The 24091-nt window shown below is 52.6% G+C and overlaps 2 protein-coding genes across 12 annotated transcripts in view; both read left to right on the top strand.

Moving 5' to 3' along the window:
- PIP5K1C (phosphatidylinositol-4-phosphate 5-kinase type 1 gamma) overlaps window positions 1-3396 on the top strand; it is a 67536-nt gene extending 64140 nt beyond the window's left edge. For 5 of the 11 annotated variants that reach the window (XM_066343688.1, XM_066343670.1, XM_066343685.1 and 2 more), the window contains 2 exons: window positions 113-196; window positions 491-3396. In XM_066343688.1, coding sequence (XP_066199785.1) covers window positions 113-196; window positions 491-493 — 87 coding nt within the window. In that variant the 3' untranslated portion in view covers window positions 494-3396. The remainder of the gene's footprint in view (window positions 1-112; window positions 197-490) is intronic. The other 6 variants (XR_010746261.1, XR_010746262.1, XM_066343677.1 and 3 more) reach the window with 6 other exon arrangements.
- Window positions 3397-6953: 3557 nt separating this feature from the next.
- Window positions 6954-22639, top strand: CACTIN (cactin, spliceosome C complex subunit). Its single transcript, XM_066343625.1, has 10 exons — window positions 6954-7171; window positions 10834-11314; window positions 13996-14091; window positions 14802-14947; window positions 15873-16035; window positions 16114-16228; window positions 18959-19151; window positions 19883-20005; window positions 20140-20423; window positions 21034-22639. Exons 1-10 carry the CDS (start codon window positions 7008-7010, stop codon window positions 21522-21524), a joined length of 2256 nt encoding a protein of 751 aa, XP_066199722.1. The 5' UTR covers window positions 6954-7007; the 3' UTR covers window positions 21525-22639.
- Window positions 22640-24091: the final 1452 nt, after the last annotated feature.

Raw genomic sequence — 24091 nt, 5'->3', positions numbered from 1 at the left:
GGATCCGCCTCTTTTATTTCTGTTTCTTCTTTCTCCCTTTCACCTCTCTCGTGCCTTTTCACACCCTGCTCTTCTGCGCCCTTCCTGCACGTGCCGCCTGCCTGCCCTCCAGCCCACCGATGAGAGGAGCTGGGTGTACTCCCCACTCCACTATAGCGCACAGGCCCACTCAGCCTCCGACGGCGAGAGCGACACAGTAAGTGTGCCCATGGCCCACAAGCCTGGCCCACTTGGGGCCGAGAGCATGAACCCCAGATGCCCCAAGGACAGATGGGGAAACTGAGGTCTGGGCGGGAGGGGCAGGCCTGGGCTCTTATTGTGTGGTGACCCAAGGGGTAAGTATCTTGGGGCCTCTGTCTGGCCTTCATGGCACAGAGTCCCTGGCCTGAGGCATCAATGCTGGCGCCAGGCCCCACCATGGCAGGCCCTCTGGGTGGGGGGTTCGACTCCAGCCCATCTAGCCCTCACCTGCCTCTCTTGCCTTCTGCAGTAATTTCTATGCAGTCACCAACCCATAAGTGTGGAGCACACACTCAGCCCAGCTCAGCCCGGAGCACAGGAGATGCCACTTGGCTGCCGCTGGATCTTGCTCGCCCACGTCCTCCCCTCGGCGATGGTCAGTGATGCTCTGGGCTGTAAAGTGATAGCCCTCGGCTCTGTCAGTGACCTACGCCTGTGATACTGTGAACCTTCCTGAGTTTCCAATCATGTATTTATTTTGGATCCTTACTCTTTGCACAGAGACGGCAGCCCATGACTGCTTTTTTAGAAAAAGGAAAAGAAAATAGAAAAAGAAGAAACTCCATTCTATGCACTTTTTGGTTCTTTGCTATGCTTGCATGTGTTTTGCTGAGGGAACAAGGCCCATGGGCTTTGGGGACCTGCACCCCAGTAGTCCAGCCATTCCAGCTGAAAATCCTGCTCTGAGTTTCTGCAGGCACCACCCTGCTCCACCTCTCTATCTTGGATGGGGCGCCTAGAGGGAAGGGCCACCAGGTCCCTACTGGTTCCCAGGGTATCTCTGGAAGCCACCCAGCAGCTGCTTTTGGCTCAGGTTTGTGGGCCAGGTGCCAGACATCTGTCCTTGGGGGAGGCCAACTGGCGGCCTGGGGGTGGCTCACCACCCTGCTGACCCCTCTATCTCTAGCATCTGTTTCCCACCACCACCACTACCCAGGTGAATTGGGAGCAGAAATAGCAAGGCAATGACTAGAATGCAGACGCGTGGCTGCCCCGTCTCAGTAGGGTTCAGGGCTGTGGACTCATCATACAGATGAGTCTCTCTCATCTATATGGACCCAAGTGATGGGAGACGCACTTACAAAGCAGGATTTCCAAGATGTCCAACTCAGAAGAGGCAACGAGGCCCTTAGCCACGGGACTTTCAGAGAGCTTGTGTCCTGGAGCAGGGTCCTCCCCAGGCACAGACATAAGCCTACAGGGATAAACTCTTTCCAGCAAGAGCTCCCCATGACTGGGATGGGGAGCCTCTCATTTTTAAATGATGATGATACCTGTACCGATTAAAGGACAGGAGAAGAAATTGTTCATGAAAAACAATATGTTTTTTGTCATCTTCAGCAGGGGAAGCCAGCCATTCCTGGGCCCAGAGCCCCACTGGGTGGCCGCCAGGATACTCTGCTATGTCCAGAGGGGGCTGCAGGAGCCAACAGCTTTGCATAGTCTTTCTTGCATCCACCAGACACACTCCCACTTCTGAGGTGAAATGTCAGTGATGGCTTCCCCCTGCCCACTCTGCAGATCCCTACCAGCTTGACCCCACATGGGAGGAGCGGGGAGCCAGCTCAGAGCGGAAACCACACCTTTTAGAAGAATTTCTCCCCAGCCCCTGCCTCCCTGGTAGAGCCTGAGACAGCTAGATAACCTGCCGATTCAGGAATCTGATTTTTTGAGTCCTTTGCAAGCTGCATACACTGTTGCTCCTTCCTGCTATTCAGGTCCCTCCTTAATCCCACCTCAAGCAGTTTGCTGGAGAGAACCTGTTGGTCTGGCTGCTGTCTCCTCTTCCCTGAAGAACCAGGCTGTGCCCTGGGAGTTCTCCTCTCAGTGTCGGCACAGGGCCAACACCCCTGCTCTGAGCAGGGCCATGACACTCCATACAGCCTGGGGAAATGGACCCTCAGAGGACCAGTCAGAATGTTTGCAAGTGGCCTGAACAAGAAGCAAAACAGCATCCTCTCCCTCCTACCCAAGGAGCATTTGTCCACACCCTGGGAAACACCCTCACCTGGATTTAAGACCAGCACCCATCTGCAAGGCACCCTGGCCACGTCACAAGTCAGTCTGTCCCCTGACCAGTCCCACCAATAGGGCAGGCAGGCTGAGCAGGCAGAGCTCTGAAGCACATTTCAGACCCGGACGACTAACAGCTGTGTCACCCAAACACCAACGTGGAGAGTCCCCACTCAGGCCCCTAGACGCCGGGCACCATAGACATGAACTCCGGTGGGGATGACCAGTGCAGCAGGCACAGTCCTGGAACTATAGGAGCAAGAAGGGGAGTCACCTGCATGGCCCCATCAGGTCCCCAGTCCCTGCTGCACCCTTGGGCTCTCCTGAGTGGATCACAGAACAAATGGGTCAGTCAGATGCTGACTCACAGGATAAATTTGCAGACCTCCTGAATATGACATTTCTATTTTCATGTTAAGTCAGGAAAACCCCTTTGGAGACCCATTTTGTGTTGTATTCTTTGTCCCAGAACTGTGCCTATGTGAGGCTTTTGTTTATTCTTTTCCGGGCAGGGAGGAAGGAAGGTAAGACCTTATTTATAACTGTAGTGAACTCATGGCCTTCCTCAAACCCCTGACCAGGAAGGCCCTGGATCCACCCAGCTGTCGCCAACTCTTCCCCCCCCACCAAGATGGAAATCTGCAAATTGCCCTCTTTCCCTCTTGGCTCATCTCTGATGGCTGCTGTCGCTGAGAATGTGGGCAGAGTCTGACTTGCTGTACTGTAAAAATGAAAGGCATTTCCTGAGGCCGACAAGGTGGAACCTTCTGTGAGTCCCTGCCAGCCTCCTCTCAACACCCCCACCCTCCACCACCTGGCTCAGTGCAATACTCCCATCTCTGATGGGCTCTCTTGCCGTGGTACTGGTCGCCACAGCCCCTCGGTCCCCATCTCAACCTTCTTTTTATGGCTGAACTGATTTCAAAACAGGACGAAACTGCAAACCTTGTGTGTCTTAATTCTCACCAGGGCTTTTGCGTGCTCAGCCCCTGGTATGGTATGTGACAATCCAGAGTGCAGCCTTCTATGGGTGCCTCTGTAACCTTGTAGCCACTGCTGACCCTGATAACACTCATATGCTACCCCAGGCCCCATCCTTGCTGCCCCTTCCTTTTTTTTATGTTGAAGAGATCTCTCTAATAAATCGGGTAATAAGTATCTGCTGCCTCTTTGCCTCTCTTTGTGTTCCTGTAGTTTGTTTGGTTAGGAGTTTGGGAACTGGCTTTGAACAAGAAACAGAAAGAAACTCTCAGGGGATTTAAAATAACAGGACCCAAATATCTTTTTTTTTTTTTTTAATTTTCTTTTTTGAAGTTGGAAACAGGAAGGCAGCCAGACAGACTCCCACATGCGCCTGACCGGGATCCACCCGGCATGCCCACCAGGGGGCGATGCTCTGCCCATCCGGGGCGTCGCTCTGTTGCAACCAGAGCCATTCTAGCGCCTGAGGCAGAGGCCACAGAGCCATCCTCAGCGCCCGGGCCAACTTTGCCCCAATGGAGCCTTGGCTGCGGGAGGGGATGAGAGAGACAGAGAGGAAGGAGAGGGGGAGGGGTGAAGAAGCAGATGGGCGCTTCTCCTGTGTGCCCTGGCTGGGAATCGAACCTGGGACTTCCGCACGCCAGGCCGATGCTCTACCATCGAGCCAACCGGCCAGGGCCAACAGGACCCAAATATCTTAATTGCCTTAATAGTTGTTGCCTCCTGGGTTCCAGTTTAGCTCTAAAAACTTTTAGGCCCTGGCCGGTTGGCTCAGCGGTAGAGTGTCGGCCTGGCGTGCGGGGGACCAGGGTTCGATTCCCGGCCAGGGCACACAGGAGAAGCGCCCATTTGCTTCACACCCCCCCCTTCTTCCTCTCTGTCTCTCTCTTCCCCTCCCGCAGCCAAGGCTCCATTGGAGCAAAGATGGCCCGGGCACTGGGGATGGCTCCTTGGCCTCTGCCCCAGGCGCTAGAGTGGCTCTGGTCGCGGCAGAGCCACGCCCCGGAGGGGCAGAGCATCGCCCCTGGTGGGCGTGCCGGGTGGATCCCGGTCGGGCGCATGCGGGAGTCTGTCTGACTGTCTCTCCCCGTTTCCAGCTTCAGAAAAAAATAATAAATAAATAAATAAATAGGAACTTTTAAAAGCTTCTGACATCTGTGCAGCCCAGTTCAAAGGAACAAACACTCCGAAGTTTGTACTCCTTCTGCCAGAGTGGCTCTCTATTGGGTAATGCATGGATCCCATTTAAGGAGAAAATATTTCTCCCAGACTCTCAGTTTAAGAAGCATTGTGTTGGCCTGACCAGGCGGTGGCGCAGTGAATAGAGCATCAGACTGCGATGCGGAAGGACCCAGGTTTGAGACCCCAAGTTTGCCAGCTTGAGCAAAAAGCTCGCCAGCTTGGACCCAAGGTCGGTCGCTGGCTCAAGTGAGGGGTTACTCGGTCTGCTGAAGGCCTTCAGTCAAGGCACATATGAGAAAGCAATCCATGAACAATTAAGGTGTTGCAACAAAAACTGATGGTTGATGCTTATCTCTCTCCGTTCCTGTCTGTCTGTCCCTGTCTATCCCTCTCTCTGACTCTCTCTCTGTCCCTGTAAAAAAACAACAACAAAAAAAACCAAAAAACATTATGTTGAAAGATCCTGTCTGTAAGGAAGGCTTTGAAAACTTAATTGTAATCTTAGATGCAGATGCAGAACACCTCTACTCGTATAAACTAGACGATAGGTGATCTGGAAGGTGCTGTCCTTACATTCTAGATTAGAATTCATATACCCCACGGATACATCTGCATTTTGAAGAACTCCGTGCCAGGCTCCTCTCACATTTTTGGCCATCCCTTCACAGGTACAATCCACATCCCATGACAAGCAGGGTTGTCATCAGGATGGTGGGAGATGGTCTTCTGTTGTTTCCTTTGGAAGACTCCTGCACCTCTACTCCCACCTTGCACCTTGGCACCAAGCAGAAGCACAGCATACAAAGCCAGCATTTAGAATGGTGTTATGAAGCTATATTTTGAGATAAAGATTTAAAGAATTAGCTTAAAATATTAAGTACTATCCTCTGGTGAGCTGGGGGAGCTTGGAGCGAGTGTTTGGGGTCCTCCAAATCTCCAGGTCTCCTGTCCTGTCCCCTGCGGTTTATCTTTCCCATCAGCCCTAGGAGGACTCCCCCTAACAGCCTGTGGATCCCCAGGTTCCACAGAACAAAGCTGAACAACCTAGTTCAAATCGCAGCTGTTTCTTTAAGGTCAAAGGAGGGGTGTCAAAGTGACTTTCACTCTCCAAGCTTGTTTCCCCATCCATAAAAAAAAAGAACCACCTGACCTGTGGTGGCGCAGTGGATAAAGCGTCGACCTGGAAATGCTGGGGTCGCCGGTTCGAAACCCTGGGCTTGCCTGGTCAAGGCATATATGGGAGTTGATGCTTCTAGCTCCTACCCCTTCTCTCTCTCTCTCTCCCTCTCTCTCTCTCCTCTCTAAAAATGAATAAATAGGCCCTGGCCGGCTGGCTCAGCGGTGGAGTGTCGGCCTGGCGTGCGGGGAACCCGGGTTCGATTCCCGGCCAGGGCACATAGGAGAAGCGCCCATTTGCTTCTCCACCTCCCCCCTTCCTCTCTGTCTCTCTCTTCCCCTCCCGCAGCCGAGGCTCCATTGGAGCACCGGGTGCTGGGGATGGCTCCTTGGCCTCTGCCCCCGGCATTGGAGTGGCTCTGGTCGCGGCGGAGCGTCGCCCCTGGTGGGCGTGCCGGGTGGATCCCGGTCGGGCGCGTGCGGGAGTCTGTCTGGCTGTCTCTCCCGTTTCCAGCTTCGGAAAAATACAGGAAAAAGGAAAAAAAAATTTTTTTAAAATGAATAAATAAATTAAAAAAAAAAAAGGAACCTAAGGGAGTCAGCCAAGAGTTTTATTATTTTTTTAATTGATTTGGAGAGAGAGAGGGAAGCATTCATTTGTTGCTCCACTTATTTGTGCTTTCGTTGCTTGCTTTCCCTGCCCTGATCCAGTTGGAACCCGCAAGGTTGGCGTTTTTGGAACGACGCTCTAACCGACTGAGCTAACATGTCAGGGCCTAATTTTTTTTTTTTTAAGCTTAATTCACCCCCTACCCCCATCTCCCGCCCCCCCCCCCCAAAAAAAAAAATCTTAATCCCTTAAATACATAGGTCTTCATTGGCGGATGGTGGAGTATGATGGTGACTCTAATAGGTCAGGCCAATATGTGAGACTTTTTAGCCTCCGTCCCAGCTCCCACTCTTCGCCCCCTTGAGAGATTGGGACTTGAACCTAGGGTGTTGATTTGAGGCTTCTCCGCCTACAACGACCAAGAGACCTAGCTCTGGGGACGGGCTTCCACAGGGCTCGGCTCACGCCCGCTCCACCTCCTCCCTGAACCCGCCCCTCCTTGGTTCCGCCTCCCTCAAGCCCCGCCCCACTAGCTGTTCCTGGTTCGCCTTTGCTGCGCTCACAGCTCTGAGCCTCCAATATTAAGGCACGAGGACCCACCCTGGGACTGTCCCTAGCACTGCCTGAAGGGCGGGTTCTCCGACACTGAAGGCCACAGTTCGGCTGGAGTTTATTACGCGGACTACGTTTGCTGGATGTGGGAGATTACAAGGCGTCAGAGCCCCCGCGGGATGGGGTGGCGGAATGGGTTCTCATCTACCGGCTCAGGTTCAGATGGGGCAGCCTGGTACGCGCCTCGGCCAAGGAAGGCCCCCGGCGCAGGTCCCGGATATTTGTGTCAGCGCCGCCGCCACTGTCCCAGCCGATGGGTCGGGATACACGTTCGCGCTCGCGGTCAACGGGTCGCAGGGGCCGAAGGCAGCGGAGCCGGAGTGGGAGTCGCAGCCGAAATCGGAGCGGGAGACATGGGCGGAACCGGCGACGCCGGGACGAAGAAGGGCGGCGGAGGCGGCGAAGCCGGGAGCGCAGGTAAGTCAGGGAGGGCTTCCTGTAGAAGGGGACGTCAGGTAACGAAAAGAAAGCGAGATATATTTCACCCAGGGCACCTAGTGTTTGGAGGGACAGCAACACCAGGTGTTTGCTGGTTTGGAGGCAGGTGAGAAAGGTAATGGGAAACCAGGAAATCGTGCAGATTCCTGTGTATCGTGGTGAAGAGTTTGGCCATTATTTGTAGGGAAGTAGGGGGCCATAGGAGGATTTTGAACAAGGGAGTGATGTGGTCTGACTTACTTTGCAGAACTTCTGGCTTTCGCTAGGAAAAGGAACTGACTGAAGGAGTAGTCAGGAGTGACACCAAGGAGGAGGATAATACGGTTGCCCGGGCAACAGAGGATAGCATTCACGAGAGGGAGGCTGTGGGAGGTACAATGAGAAAGAGGGTAGATTTGAGTGGGAAGTGGAGGTGACAACACTTGCTAATAGAGATGGTGTTGATGACCAATGGCAGGATTAAGTTGACTCCTAGGACCTAGGTCTTAGCTTCTCCGTGGCCCACAGTCATTTTCTTCTGAAGATGAGCACCTTGCCAGATTTGCCTTGAGTCTGCTTCAGCACAGAGGAACCAGTACAGTGATGGTGACTCACTCAAAAACCTGGGTCCCCTTGCTGGCTCAGCCCCTAACAGGCTATGACACTCAGGCCATTCTCTTCCCCTCTGTAATCCAAGTTTACTCATCTGTGCCTTCAAGATTTCCATGGGGCCTCTCCAGATATTCATTGTCTCCCATTCCTACAGTCCAGAGATTTTCAATATTTTTCATGCTGCACTTAAACTAATTACTAAAATACTGCAGCACACCAAAAAATATGGTATATTGTTTGCCATCCTGACCCAAAAAGAAGATATAATTTTGATTCATTCAAATTGGACAGCTGTTGTCGGCTATTGTCATTTTTTTATTTGACAGTCTCAGGAAAAAGAGTTAAGTACCCCTGACTAAATAGTCAGGTATTACATGTTTTTTGTTTCTTGTTTTTGTTGTTGTTGTTGTTGTTGTTTTACGTGAGAGGAGGAGAAATAGTGAGACAGACTCCAGCCTGAGCCCCGACCAGGATCTACCTGGCAACCTCATCTGGGGCTGATTTTCAAGTATAGAGCTATTTTTAGCACCTGAGGCTGACGCTTTTGGACCACCTGAGCTATCCTTAGCTCTAGGGCCACACTAGAACTAATTGAGGCAGTGACTGTGGGAGAGGAAGAGGGAAAGAAAGGGAATAGGGAGGCAGAGACAAGCAGATGGTCTCTTCTCCTGTGTGCCCTGACCTGGAATCGAACCTGGGACATCCATACACTGGGTCGACGCTCTATTCACTGAGCCACCATTCAGGGCCCAGGTGTTGCATGTTTTAAAAACTCTTGTGGCGCACCAGTTGAAAATCGCTGCTCCAGCCTGTTCTCCACACCATAATCAGAGTAGCTGTAGTCAGACACAGTTGATTGCCCTCTAGGGTGACAAGGTGGCTTTTCCTTTTGAGCCTTCTAAAATCGTTATCACTGGGAATTCCAGGAAGCTATAAGCAGCAAAACAGAAATGATGAAGAGATGGTTTAAACCAGAGCTTGGCCAACTACATATAGCCTGTGACTGAGAATAGTTTTTACATTTTAAAATTGTAAGGAAAAAAATCAAAGGAGTAGGATTTCATGATGTATGGAAATTATATGAAATTCAAATTTTGGTGTCTAGAAATAAAATTTTACTTGAACACAGCCATGCCCATTTGTTTACATACTGTTCATGGCTGCTTTTGCACTACAACAGCAGAGCTATTTTTTACAGAAAAAGTTTGCTGACTCTGGATTAAGGCCCTGGTGTTGGTATTTTAGCTCACATGTAGCAATACAAAGATAGTAACAAGACATGTAATAAGTCTTGTTACTATCTTTGTATTTTTTCATATATTACTCTCTAGTATTTGAATTATTTATAAAAATAAACCACCCTAGATACGTAATTATTGTTTATAAAAACTTGATCATATTTGTAGTCTTTGTTCAGTAGCTCCAAAATAATTTGTTTTCATATTTGAGATTTAAAATTTTTTCAATTGATTGATTGGGAGGGGAGAGAAAGAGAAAGAAACATCGATTTGTTTTTCCACTTATTTATGCATTTATTGGTTGATTCTTGTAAGTGCCCTGACCGGGAACCCTCAGGCTTGGGTGTATTGGGACAACATTCTAACTGGCTACCCAGCCAGGGCATAGTTCAGATTTTTTTTTTTTTATATACAAAATTTTTTTTTTTTAATTTTTTTCATGCCATTTTTTATGCTTTTTTTTTTAAATTTTATTTATTCATTTTTAGAGAGGGAGAGAGAGAGACAGAGAGAGAGAAAGGGGGAGGAGCTGGAAGCATCAACTCCCATATGTGCCTTGACCAGGCAAGCCCAGGGTTTCGAACCGGCGACCTCAGCATTTCTAGGTCGACGCTTTATCCACTGCGCCACCACAGGTCAGGCCAGTTCATATTTTTTGACTTGAGTTTATTAAGTGGAACATTTAACAAACTAAAGACAAATTTTGTTTTTCTTCTCCTTGTTTAAAAGCCCCCAACACTAAAGAATCCATCCCTAGAGGCTTGCCCATTCTGTTTCCTATTCCCAGTGCCCTTCCCTGGCCCTTGATTGCTGCCAGTTGTATTCCACCTCACTCCTGCCATCCTGTACAATCAGTTTAAACACCACTTTCTGGCCCTGACCGGTTGGCTCTGCGGTAGAGCGTCGGCCTGGCATGCAGGAGTCCTGGGTTCGATTCCCGGCCAGGGCACACAGGAGAAGAGCCCATCTGCTTCTCCACCCCTCCCCCTCTCCTTCCTCTCTGTCTCTCTCTTCCCCTCCCGCAGCTGAGGCTCCATTGGAGCAAAGATGGCCCGGGCGCTGGGGATGGCTCTGTGGCCTCTGCCTCAGGCGCTGGAATGGCTCAGGATGCAGCAGAGCGACGCCCCAGAGGGGCAGAGCATCGCCCCCTGGTGGGCTTGCCAGTGGATCCCGGTCGGGCGCATGCAGGAGTCTGTCTGACTGCCTCCCCGTTTCCAGCTTTGGAAAAATGAAAAAAATAAAAATAAAATTCAATTAAACACCACTTTCTCCTGCAAGCCTTCCCTTAAGAAGAGAGTTGGAGAGTTCAGAATCTCTGGTTCAAACCCCTATAGCTCTTGCACCATCTACTTCCAGCCCACCTCCCTGCCCCCATCCCCTCACTCTTTCCCTTGCTTCCTCTGTCCCAGCCACACGGGCCTTCTTGCTATTCTGTGGACCTGCCAAGTAAATTGCTGCGCCAAGGCCTTTGCTCTTGTTATGCCCTCTGCCTGGATCACCCTCTACCCAGATCTCCCCATAGCTCTATATGCCACTTCCTCCAGAGTTACCTCTTCAGAGAGAACCTCTCTGATCTTCTATCCCCAAATTTTACATCATTTTTGTGTGGTTCAAAGCACGATCCAGTATCACATTGTATGTTTTCTTGTTAATGTGAACTGCACAAAGAAGGAGGCCATTAATGTTTGGTCACTGCTTTGTTCTCAGAGCCTAGAAGAACAGTGCCTGGAGCACAGCAGATACTCATTAAACATGTCAAACCAATGACTGACCAGGGGGCAGTGAACAGATCCTTTTGGATTCCCTCCCCAGGTCGGATTCAGAGGAAGACCAGTGGCAGCAGCAAGGAAGACAGAACTGGAGCCCACAACCACCCCGAGGACACTCACAGGACCGGTCCCCTCAGTCCGACTCAAGCAATGAGCTGCAGAGGCAGCAGCGGGGCCGCTGGATCCACCACCACCGGCCCCGCTCTTGGCTCCCAGGCTCCTCCTCGTCCAGCTCTGCATCCCCAGACCACTCCCACAGCCCACGGGAGGTGGCCGAGGCCCTGAGCCAGCAACAGAGCTTGCAGGAGCGGCTGCGGCTACGCGAGGAGCGGAAGCAGCAGGAGGAACTAATGAAGGCCTTCGAGACGCCCGAGGAGAAGCGGGCCCGGCGGCTGGCCAAGAAGGAGGCCAAGGAGAGGAAGAAGCGGGAGAAGATGGGCTGGGGTGAGGAGTACATGGGCTACACCAACACCGACAACCCCTTTGGTGACAACAACCTCCTGGGCACTTTCATCTGGAACAAGGTGAGCCAGTTTTAGCCACAGAGCACTTGGTTAGTTGTGTGTGCCATTCACAAATTTTCCCTGCCTTTCTAATCGTTTTCACTTGATATACTTTTTATAGCTGTTGTTTCAAGAGATGTTATTTAGCACTCGTAGCACACATTCTGGGACTGCACTCTGCCATGCAGTTACACACACACACAAGTTCTGCCAGCTCTCATTCTGCTGCCTGTTGCAGTATATCATTCAGGCGTGCTTTGCCCCAGAACAAGCCTGACCTCATTGTGACTGGAGAACAGGTTCCCAGTGTAACACCCTCAAGATGGGATTCCATGCTTATGCTCTGTCAGCTCAAAGCTGCCACTTTATTCTTTTTTCTTTTTTTATTGCAACACCTTAGTTGTTCATTGATTGCTTTCTCATATGTGCCTTGACCGTGGGACTACAGCAGATCGAGCAACCCCTTGCTTAAGCCAGCGACCTTGGGTCCACGCTGGTGAGCTTTGCTCAAACCAGATGAGCCTGCGCTCAAGCTGGCGACCTTGGGGTCTTGAACCTGGGTCCTCTGCATCGCAGTCTGACGCCCTATCCACTGCGCCACCGCCTGGTCAGGCAGCCGCTTTATTCTTGAGATGTAAATTACTCACTGATCACTTAACTGTGGTCATGGCCTTGACTACATCACTGAAAACAATCTAATCCAGTATGACCTCATCTTAACTAATTACATCTGCAGAGACTCTGTTTCCAAATAAGTTCACATTCACAGCTTCCAGGTGTTGAGATGTGGACATATCTTTTGGGTAACACAGTTCAACCTGACACAGCATCCATTGGTGGGGGGGGAGGATGAGGGCAGGGGGGCACAGTTGGAGGCTAGGGTGTCTCCACTCATTGCCCACACTCCAGGCACAGACTTTTGCCACTGTCTTAAGCACACCAAGCACATTTCACCTCAGCCTTTGTACTCGCCATTCCTCTGCTTTAGAACACGCCCTACTTCCTCCATGTCTGGTTCTTTCTCATCCTTCAGATCTTAGCTGACATGGTCCCTCTTCTGAGAGACCCTCTAGCCCTTTGGTCTCCCAGGTCCTCCTGGTATTCTTTTTTTATTTTTTATTTTTTTTACAGAGACAGAGAGTGAGTCAGAGAGAGGGATAGACAGGGACAGACAGACAGGAACGGAGAGAGATGAGAAGCATCAATCATCAGTTTTTCGTTGCAACACCTTAGTTGTTCATTGATTGCCTTCTCATACGTGCCTTGACCACGGGCCTTCAGAAGACCGAGTAACTCTTTGCTGGAGCCAGCGACCTTGGGTTCAAGCTGGTAGGCTTTTTGCTCAAACCCGATGAGCCCGCGCTCAAGCTGGCAACCTCGGGGTCTTGAACCTGGGTCCTCTGCATCCCAGTCCAACGCTCTATCCACTGCGCCACTGCCTGGTCAGGCCCTCCTGGTATTCTTTATCAGGGCACTGCCCCTGTGTTCCTAGCACTTTACTAACTTGTACTGTGTACCTGATGGATGCTGGATACTGTGTGGGCCCGGGGCACACATCCACAAATGAGGGAAACAAAGATCCCTATCCCTTTGAGGCCAGAGGTCTCATGGGGGAGATGAGCTGTAATAAATAAAGCAGCAAAGTAGAGGGGTGAATGGAGGCAGGTGTTGGGGTGTAGTGGTGACCACAATTTAATAAGCAGGCCCAGAAAGGTCCCATGGCAAAGGTGGTGTCTAAATAGTACATATCCTGCCTGATTGGGCGGTGGCGCAGTGGATAGAGCGTTGGACTGGGATGCGGAGGACCCAGGTTCGAGACCCCGAGGTCGCCAGCTTGAGCGAGGGCTCGTCTGGTTTGAGCAAAAGCTCACCAGCTTGAGGCCAAGGTCGCTGGCTAGAGCAAGGGGTTATTCGGTCTGCTGAAGGCCTGCGGTCAAGGCACGTATGAGAGGGCAATCAATGAACAATTAAGGTGTTGCAATGTGCAATGAAAGACTAATGATTGATGCTTCTCACCTCTCCGTTCCTGTCTGTCTGTCCCTATCTATCCCTCTCTCTGACTCTCTCTATAAAAAATAAATAAATAAATAGTACATATCCTAATTTATAACGTGTAGTTGCCAAACTGAACTACATTGAGCAAACTCTGTCCTCAGTGCCTAGCAGAGTAGGCACTCAATAAATGCAAATGAACAAGCTTGCTGTTACTTTGGTTGGTGTATTCACATATGTTCAGGCATTTCCCCAGTGAGCCTTTCTCTACCCAGCTTGGCCTTGGGGAGTTACCCCGTGGGAGGGCTGCACCACACACAGCCAGTGCAGCTAGGTTCCTGTGTAAAACGAGTGAGCAGGTCCCAGATGAGACTGTCCTATGAGCCCACAGGAGTGGGCCCAGCTGCCTCTCCTCTGTGCTTCAGCACATGCCTCATTCACAGTAGAGGGAGCTGTGTAGGTTGGATTGTATCAAATTGATTTTGTAGACAGGGGCACCTTCTAGTGGAAGGCAGTGAGGTGTGCCTGGGAATGGGCCACTTCTCTTAGCTTCACTCTCCTCATCTGCAAAGCAGGTGCTGGGGTCCAGTCATCTCGGTCTTACACACTGTGTGTCAGTGCTCCCTCATGGGAGGTTCCAGGGAGGGCAGCAGGAGGGAGGCATCTCTGCTCTTTGGGCTGCTCAACAAGCATGTGGTTGACCCTTCCAGGCCCTGGAGAAGAAGGGGATCAGCCACCTGGAGGAGAAGGAGCTGAAGGAGCGGAACAAGAGGATCCAGGAGGACAATCGACTGGAGTTACAGAAGGTGGGGTGCCCTCGGCCTGTCCACATGTGGTCAGCAGGCCTTCCCTCATGGGGCCCCAAAGCTGGTTTGCCCTCATTTATTTTACTTATTTTTCTTGAGAGAAAGAAGGAGGGGGGGAAAGAGAGAGAGAAGCATCAACTCCTCACCCCACTTAGTTGTGCACTCATTGATTGCCTCTCATACATGCCTTTACCAGGGCTGTTTGAACCATCACTTTTGGAATTGAGCCGGCGATCCCAGCACTCTGGGATGATGCTCTATTCACAGCACTGCCAGCCAGGGCTGGTCTGCTCTCATATAAATCAAACAGGACCTGATTTTCCTACATGGAAAGTCCAGGAGATGCTACCTGTAGGCATAGCTGGATTCTGGGGCTCAGGCAGTGTCTCTAGCATGCTGCTTCTCTCCACCTTGGCTCTACTGGCCTCTGGGCTTTACTGTCAAATGCTCCTCTGAGAGTGGCCAAAATGGTCCTGCCAACTCCAGACTGCTGTGTCTCCAGTAGAAAGAGAGCCTCTCTTGCCCCAGGGTCTGTCTGAAATCTCAGGCGTTTCTGGACCAATTTCTGTGTCCAGGGCTGGTGGCTGCAGTCAGGCCTAGGTTACAGTCCCAGCCCTAACCCTAGGGGATTCCACGACTTGAGAGAGCATAGGGTAGGCCCCACAAAGACCCCCATCCTCCAGCCCTCACGCTCCCTGTGTACTCCCCAGGTGAAGCAGCTGAGGCTGGAGCGGGAGCGGGAAAAGGCCATGCGTGAGCAGGAGCTAGAGATGCTGCAGCGGGAGAAGGAGGCAGAGCACTTCAAGACATGGGAGGAGCAAGAAGACAACTTCCATCTCCAGCAGGCTAAGCTTCGGTGCAGTGCATGGGCGAGCGGGGAGAAGGGCTGCCTATTGCCAGCCTTTTTTCATCACCACCCTGCATCTCCTCCCTTCACCCACCAGCCTGCTTCTGGACCCAAACACATGGAGCCTGTTTCTGCCCCATGGCCTTTGCACTTGCTATTCATGCTTCCTAGAAACCACTGTCCCAGCTGCTCCCACTCAACTTTTGGGTTTCTGTCTGTTGCTTCCTTGGGAAGGCCCTCCCCAACCTCCTTTCTGGCACTAGTTCCTGCTTTGTGTGTGCACCTATTATGGTACATCCTATCTCCCCCATTGGACAGGGTGCAGAGGAGACCCCTAAATGCACTGGCTCCACGTGGTGGAGCTGCACAAGCTGTGTCGAGTGTGTTGGGCCATGGGCCACACCCACTGTGCTAGTTCCTCCACCCACAGACCACAGCTGCATTTATAGAAAAGGAAGATGAGGCTCCTGGGGGTTATGAGTTGTCTGAGGCCACACAGGTATCTAAGCCTGGGGTCTGGTGTGTGTACACCCAGAGCCCGCCCCCAATCCCCTCCTCGCCCCTCTCCTTGTCAGCCACACAATCCTGGACGGGATGGTACCTCTGATCATGAGGCTCCCTCAGGTTAGACTAGGGTCAGCCTCTGACATGTGTCCCTGAGGACACAGCACTGAGAAGTGGCTCCTCTGGCCCCATTCCCACCCACTGCTCTTCAAACCCCATGCTCACTCTGGTCCCTGCCCTTTTCCTGGCCTCTGCCTCTGCCTCCTGGCTGACCCACCTTCTTCTCCTAACACCTCTTTCAGGAAGCCCGTACTGACCACAACAACAGGCTGTGCTCCTCTCTTGGCTCCCACACCGGTCACCCCTGTGGACAGGATTTTGGGAGGGAAGTCACAGCCTGGGCTCTGACATTACCCCCTGCTCCCTGCAGCTCGAAGATTCGAATCCGGGATGGACGGGCCAAGCCCATTGACCTGTTGGCCAAGTACATCAGCGCCGAGGACGATGACCTGGCTGTGGAGATGCACGAGCCTTACACCTTCCTCAATGGCCTCACGGTGGCTGACATGGAGGACCTGCTGGAGGACATCCAGGTACTGCGGCCTTACCACCCACAGCCTGGCCTCCCCAAGACCTGCCTTCATCCTTCCCCTCTGTGCCTCCACCTCTAGGTGTACATGGAACTCGAGCAGGGCAAGAACGTGGACTTCTGGCGGGATATGACAATCATCACAGAGGATGAGATCTCCAAGCTTCGCAAGCTGGAGGCTTCGGGCAAGGGCCCAGGTAACAGAGGGACAGTGCTGACTCCAAGCTGGCTGGCCAGAAAGACACCAGGGTGTGCTTTTGGGGACATATATGGGCATTGGTGGGTAGTTCCACTGGAAGCTAGCCTCAGGTGCTCTGCAGACTTGTTTCTTCCATCTGGGCTTTCCACAACCCTCTGGAGTCCTCTATGGGAGTCACCAGGGGACAGCACTGGGCAGTGAGAGCCCCGGTTTCTGGGCCAGGGGCTGTCCTCTGGAAGGGGGTAGGAGGCTTCCCTGGGAGCAGTGTCTGCAGGGACTTCTTTGTTTGAATTTCAAGTTTTCTCTGGAGGCTCAGTCTGAGTGCAAGCAGGACCCAGCTCTCTTGGCCAGAATCCCCTACAACCCCAGTCTGTTCAACTTGACAGTATTTTTTAACTCAGTTTTCTTTTTATCAAAATGACCACTTGTGCATTCACAAGAGAAATGACCTCCCCCAGTGGTTCACTGTTAGAATCACCCCCGTTGGGAACGACTGCTCTAACAGTTCAGGAACAACCACAGCAGGCCCCCTCCAGCTCCCTAGAGCCACCACCGGCTTTAACAGTTCCAGCTTCTGTGGGCCTCGTGTCTCTGTACTAACTTTATCCTTCATCACCCAATTCTGGTGGCTGAAGACAGAAGCCCTCCCCTCGTCCTGGTCTCTGACTGTCATTCATGGCTCAGATAAATTTCCTTCCTCTTATGAAAAGGATGAATGTCCTTTATTTTTGTAAATGGAGTTGTGTTTCTCATGTCCTCTTAGCAGTTACATCCTGCAGTAAGTTCCGGAGAAAGGAAGGGAAACTCTGCTTCAGAAACATGCCCAGGAAATCTTTGGTGGCAGTGGGACTGGGTATAGAACCGATTGGTGGGGTGCTGTGGGGTTGGTGGACAGAGTAACAGTTATGAGCGTGGCTTGCAAATCCAGGCCACCGAGCAGCTCAGTGACCTTGGCTGGTTGGCTGCCTCCTGGATGCCCAGTTGTCCCTTTCATTGTATGGAGACAATAAAATACCTCCAGGAGGACTGAATGAAAGGAAATGAGTAAGCGATGTCAAACACTGGAAAGAGCGCCTGCACTTCCGATGCTGACTGTCCGCCACTGATCCCAGGCTTTCAGCTGAACCTTGGAGGTGCTCAGACACATTGAGAAGCCCAATCATTAGGCTTCCTTTTTCTTGTCCCCAGGCTCTTTCTCTCCTAGCCCCCAACATGGTAGGTTGGCCCCTGCCATCCTCCCGGGGCTTCCTTCATTTCCTTCAGTGAAAGAGCCCCCCTTTCTGGGGCCCCACATACCCCTTTTTGTGGTTTGTGCCCTCATCTTAGTGGGGCACATCCTGTGCTGCCTTAACTTTTGGAGGAAGGCAGGTAGTTCTTTGACTCTCATATGTCAGGAAATGCTTCTCATTTCCTCTGGATGGTGGCAGTGGGCTGAATATAGACTTTGGGAGTAGGATGTTTTCTTCAGAGACTGAAGACCCTGCCCCACTGGCGGAAGGGACATTCCAAGTGTCTGCCCGCCTCCAAAGCTCTATCAGTGGATATTTGGGTGGCGTCCAGGCCCAAGATGTGACTTCCTGTAAACATGACTTAGCAGTTCTTGGCGTCCTTGGGAGCACGTTTGGGTTGTAAGTTTTCACAGGTGGCTTCATCTCTTTGAGTGAGTACAGGACTAAGTTCTACTTGACTTGGTATGGGGGTTGTTGCCAAACACAGTTTTGGTCCTGTGATACTTCTGCGCCTCTCACAGACCAAGGCCAGGCTACTGGCCCATAGGTTGACTACTGAGTCCAGCACTGCTGAGGGCCACTCAGTCACACAGCAAAGGAGCTGAGTCTCTGGATGCTGATTCTGGGGCTCGAGGTTGGTTGGCTATAGGGACTCCAGTCTCTTCAGTCCTGTCTGATCAACTGTGACCTTGTGCCCAGCGGCAAGGGTTCTAAAATCCTGCTTTCGAGCAGGGAGTATGAGCTAGTCGCTCACTCTCTCATTTACCCCGCAGCTGCATACAGAGGTCCCCGTGGTCCCAGCCCAGTCCTAGCAAAACAGCAGTGGGAAGCCCAGGGAGCTTCCTCTCCTCAGAAGCCACATATTAGTTATGCAGGCCTAGGGGCAATCTCGTCAAGGAAGCTTCCTAGTAGAAGGTACATTCTTGCTGAGTACTGAGGTTGGGTGTTGCTGATGGAAAGTATCATATGTGCAAAGGTCCTGGGGCAGGGGGTGGGTTTGACATCTTTGATGAGCAACAGGAGACTGGTGTGCCCAAGCATGTAGGGTCAGTTAGTACACAGCCTTGTCCTTAGGGGCTTCTTGTCTAGAGGGAATGGATGTGTCCTTGGGCCCCCAGCCCATGATAGATGCTGGGACAGACTTCCCTGCAGGACAGAGGAGCCTGTTTATGTCGGGGTGGTATCAGAACTTCCCACCGTGCCTGAGAAATGAGCAGCTTTTCCTGATGTAATAAAGTGCCAGGCACAGCACAGCGCTCACATGCAGGGTCTCATCAGGCTTTATAGAGGGGAAAACTGAGGCCCAGAAAGGGTGAGCCACTTCCCCAAGGTCACACACCTGGGACTGGCAGAATAGGATCTGAATTTCAAACAGTTTGGCTACCAGGTGAACCCTTCTAGCTCTCCCATGTGGTTTGGGGAAGGCAGTGGTGGGCATGGTTGGTAAGCTGGGCACCTAGCTCCCAGCCTGGTGTTGAGTGGCCACCGCCTCATTGCAGGGGAACGGCGAGAGGGCGTCAACACCTCAGTCAGCTCCGATGTGCAGTCAGTCTTCAAGGGGAAGACATACAGCCAGCTGCAGGTCATCTTCCAGGGTATTGAGGGCAAGATCCGGGCCGGGGGCCCCAACCTGGACATGGGATACTGGGAGAGCCTGCTGCAACAGCTGCGTGCCCACATGGCACGTGCCAGGTGAGTGGGTGCCGGGTCTCAGTCACCTCAGCCAGCACTGTACTGGGTGGCTCTTGTCCCTCTTGGGATCTCACCTGGGGAACAGGAGCCATCTCCATCAGGCCTGCTGGGCCCTAAGTAATCTTGGAGGCCATAGGCCAGTGTCCTGGCCAAAGGCCCTCGCCATGCTACTGTTCCCCCGACCTGGAGTTGGGCCGTGGAAGTCAGGACTTCCCACAGTGGCCTTCCCTTTTTTTTGGCATTTACTAAGCACCTGACCTTTGTTTTCCATAAGGTTAGCAGACATGACTGGAAGCCCCTGGGGTTCCTGTCCCCGCCTTCTGGTGGCCCCACACACCCTGTATACAAATTCTCAGCATGCTTGGCACCACTATATAAACACAGAGCCTGCCTGCAGCTAACTGTGTACTCGCCTCTAAATTTATCTTTGCCTGCTCCGCCTCTTGTTCAGCTCAGCCTGGCTGTTAGGTTGCACCCACGGGTAATACCCTGATACAGGGATCTTCCCCCTCCTAGCCATAGGATAGTTCTCTGGAGTCCATGACCCCAAGTCCCATTTTTTCATGGCCAAAACCTTGACCCTGGAATGGCCATGCTGGCCTGGAGCCTCACTCACTTACTTCCCTCTCAACTGTGTCCTTGCAATGAAAGGGGAGTCATGAGAAAGCCTGAGGGAGGGCGGGACCTCCTTCCCCCACCCAGTCAGGGTGACCACCTGGCCCATATTCCAGGCTTCGCGAGCGGCACCAAGACGTGCTGCGGCAGAAGCTTTACAAGCTGAAGCAGGAGCAGGGTGTGGAGAGCGAGCCACTATTCCCCATCCTCAAGCAGGAGCCCCAGTCTCCTGGCCACAGGTAGGCCCAGCCCTGAAGTCCCTCTTCCTCACCTGGGGGCCCAGGATGTACCCCCCACCCCACAGGGCCCACCTGCCTCTGGAAGGGTCAGGGCAGCTGCCCACCCAGCCTAGACCAGGCTTCTCTCCTCGAAGCTTGGAGCCTGAGGACCCAGCCCTGACCCCGCCTGGACCTTCTTTGGAGGCGGACCCCGTGGATCCTGAGGTAGAGGGGGCAACACCAGCAGAGGGTGAAGCAGAGGGGGAGGCTGTGCTCATGGAGGAGGACCTGATCCAGCAGAGCCTGGATGACTACGATGCTGGCAAGTACAGCCCCCGGCTGCTCACAGCGCATGAGCTGCCGCTGGACGCCCACGTGCTAGAGCCTGACGAGGACCTGCAGCGCTTGCAGCTGTCACGGCAGCAGCTCCAGGTCACAGGTATGCACCATGGGAAAAATGAGGCCATTGCTGGGTGTGGGCAGCAAGAGGATTGGGACAAGAGGCTGCCAGGGGCCTTGATGACGAGCTGTTTCTGTCCCCTTCCCTTCCTGTCTGAGAGCATCCATTCATTATCTTCACTCACTCATTCATTCAGTTGGGCTCAATGACTGGCTGGCCCCAAGGACAGAGGGGTGGTCATTTTTGCTTCCTCGGCCTCCCTGGGCTACTGTTGTTCTGGGTATAGAGGAAAAACAACCTCAGAAAACTCTCTGGCAGTGGTCTCCTCTCCCCAGCCCTGGCTTGTCTCTGACCACCAGCCTCTCTGGCCACTCAGCAAGGGACACATGGTGTTTGGTGCCCATATCAGGAGGACAATAAAGCTAGGTGGCTGAGAATAGGAGCACTGGTCAGGCAGAGCAAGTTGGGAGCCAGGGCCTGCCTCTCCCTGGGCCTTTACCTTGAGCCTCAGTTCTTCTGTGAGAGGCCTGGTAAGGTGGTAGGTTTGGGCTGCCCTTCACATCACCCTAGGAGGCACAGCTTCCCTGTGATGGGGGAAACTGAGGCTCAGCGATACTACAGTCCTGGATAATGGCTACCCTGCCCACAGGTGATGCGAGCGAGAGTGCAGAGGACATCTTCTTCCGGCGGGCCAAGGAGGGTATGGGCCAGGACGAAGCACAGTTCAGCGTGGAGATGCCACTGACTGGCAAGGCCTATCTGTGGGCCGACAAGTACCGGCCGCGCAAGCCACGCTTCTTCAACCGTGTACACACAGGCTTTGAGTGGAACAAATACAACCAGACACACTATGACTTCGACAACCCGCCACCCAAGATCGTACAGGGCTACAAGTTCAACATCTTCTATCCTGACCTCATTGACAAGCGCTCCACCCCTGAGTACTTCCTGGAGGCCTGCCTCGACAACAAGGACTTTGCTACCCTGCGCTTCCATGCTGGGCCGCCCTATGAGGACATTGCCTTCAAGATCGTCAATCGTGAGTGGGAGTACTCACACCGCCACGGCTTCCGCTGCCAGTTCGCCAATGGCATCTTCCAGCTCTGGTTCCACTTCAAGCGCTACCGGTACCGGCGGTGAAGGCCCTTCATTCCTCTCGGAGCATCTGACAGGGTGGCAAAGCTGGCAGCCTTCCCTGATTGGTTGGTTCACAGCCCGCCTCAGGCTGGGCCTTCTCTTCTCTGGCTTCACTTTCTCTGTGTTAAGCAGTGAGTCACAGCGGAACTGCCTCAGAGGGTTGAGGGGATTAATGGGACAAGCTAGCCCAGGATTCTGACATGCAGGAAGGGTTGCTGGTTAGATTCTTTGAGCACAGGGAACCCAGCAAGTGTCAACCAACTTCACTGTCCACATGGGCGGGCTGAGGCCCAAGCCCTGCCCTAGACATAGACAGGCCCTGAGCTGGGGGCAACAGGTGGCCCACTTATGGGATACCAAGCTTTTGAGGGGCAGGAAACTCAAGTTCAGAGCACTGATTGGCCCTCAGACATAGCTGGTGCTACAGGACCCACACTCTGGGCCCTTTCCCAGCCGGCCTCCCTGAGAACTGGTACCAATGGAACCTGGACCCTTGCTGTGAAGATTCCAAAAGAGCATTTGAAGGATATCTCCCTCCCTTTGCCCCTGGTGCTGGCTGTGGGGTCAGTCTCCCCCTTACGTGGGTGGCCATGAAAGATACATTATCGTCCACCATCAGGTCCAGGAATGAAGGGTCACTGAGAAGTCCTGCAGCCACTGAGCAAAGGAGCACCAAGGAATGCAGCCTCTGTGGGTGCAGCTGTGGTGACCCCATCTGGCCTGGTGTTCCCCTCACCTCACAACAGCTGTGTTCTTCAAGGCCACCTCCCAGCCACCACAGAACTGCTGTCCTTGTCCTTAGATGGGAACAGTCAAGACACTGACAGAGTCAGTTACTTAGTCACAAACTGTCAACTAGGCTGACTGACCCCAGAAACATTTCTTTTAGCGATCTATTATGGAGACATTTTCAACCTCAGGTGGGAAGAGCCTGCATCAGCCCTGCAGCGCCACTGCCCAGCCTCTCGGACAGCCCTGCCCAGCACCCGATCCACCTGGGAATGTTGCAGCTGCTTTCTCTAAAAAGACTTTTTTTTAGGTCAGGAGGGAAAATCTTATTTTCTTTTAACTGGTCTATTCACAAGAATACTTTTAATAAACGCTTTATTTTAGAATAATTTTAGATTTTTCAGAAATGCTGAAAAAATAGCTTCAAGTTTCTTCACCCACATTCAGCTATTGTCCCCATTTATTAACATCTCGTGTAACTGCGGCACATTTGTCACAACTAAGGCACAAAACCCAACCAAGACCTTTTTTTTAACGAGGGAGGGAGGAAAAACAGGAAGGGGGTGAGATGAGAAGCATCACTGATTGCTTCCCATACATGCCCTGTGCCAGGGGCTCAAGCCAGCGACCATGGGATCATGTCTGTGATCTCACGCTCAAGCCGGCGAGCCTGCACTCAAACCAGCAACCTCATAATTTTGAACCTGGATCCTCAGTGCCCCAGGTCGGTGCTCTATCCACTGCACCACCACTGGTCAGGCACCAAGAAAACCTTTTAAAAATAACCACAACACCTAAAAATAGTCGAGCTGTCCTTAGGAAGCTTCTTTTTTTTTTTTTTTTTTTTTTTCCATTTTTCTGAAGCTGGAAACAGGGAGAGACAGTCAGACAGACTCCCGCATGCGCCCGACCGGGATCCACCCGGCACGCCCACCAGGGGCGACGCTCTGCCCACCAGGGGGCGATGCTCTGCCCATCCTGGGCGTCACCATGTTGCGACCAGAGCCACTCTAGCGCCTGAGGCAGAGGCCACAGAGCCATCCCCAGCGCCCGGGCCATCTTTGCTCCAATGGAGCCTTGGCTGCGGGAGGGGAAGAGAGAGACAGAGAGGAAAGTGCGGCGGAGGGGTGGAGAAGCAAATGGGCGCTTCTCCTGTGTGCCCTGGCCGGGAATCGAACCCGGGTCTTAGGAAGCTTCTTATAGTCGGGTTTGCTCCATCTCTGCCTTCAGCCCATCGACCTTCCTCCCATTAGGAGGGCATAATCATAAACGCTCCAGAGTTGACCATGGATATGGGAGGTCAGTGGCTGCTCACCAGACCAGGGGTGATTCAGGTGGCACCCTGACCACACAAGGACCATTTCTGTTCCCTTCAGAACCCTAGGCCAACATCACTTAACTGATCACTTCACTGATTGCCATAGCAACTTTAGAATCCCTGACAGCCAGCAGCCACTACCAATTGATCCATGGCCTGCTTGCCTGTCACTACATCAGGGCAGACCCCTGGAAGTAGGTTGAGTCTGGAGCAGGCCCCAAAGGAACTTGCATGACTAGGTCAGATCTCAGTCATGAGATGGGTAAGGCCGCATTCAGTTCTCACAGCATGGGCTGTGTGTAGCTGCTGTAGCCCAGCCCTGACCTCACCTGCTCTATGTGACGGGATTTATGTTGTCATGGGAAACAGGCTCACTGAGGCCCACATTTTCAAGCCTAGAAAAGGCAGTCAGGGTTTAAGCCTGGATTTCTCCAACTTGGAGAATACCTCCCAGGCCACCACCCTCAATTTTCTCACCTGCCCCCAGAGGAGTCCTCCCAACCCCAGTGTCCAAGTTCCTCCT

This window comes from Saccopteryx leptura, chromosome 1 (assembly GCF_036850995.1).
Source record: "Saccopteryx leptura isolate mSacLep1 chromosome 1, mSacLep1_pri_phased_curated, whole genome shotgun sequence".
NCBI lineage: Eukaryota > Metazoa > Chordata > Mammalia > Chiroptera > Emballonuridae > Saccopteryx > Saccopteryx leptura.
This window is presented reverse-complemented; position numbering and strand designations above follow the sequence as displayed.

What these genes read in the sequence shown, in the direction of transcription:
- CACTIN (XM_066343625.1), top strand. Translation starts at nt 7,008, where the DNA reads ATGGGTCGGGATACACGTTCGCGCTCGCGGTCAACGGGTCGCAGGGGC. An exon ending in CTCCAGCAGGCTAAGCTTCG is followed by an intron (nt 14,948 to 15,872) that starts GTGCAGTGCATG and finishes TGCTCCCTGCAG; the next exon opens with CTCGAAGATTCGAATCCGGG. An exon ending in ACCTGCTGGAGGACATCCAG is followed by an intron (nt 16,036 to 16,113) that starts GTACTGCGGCCT and finishes CTCCACCTCTAG; the next exon opens with GTGTACATGGAACTCGAGCA.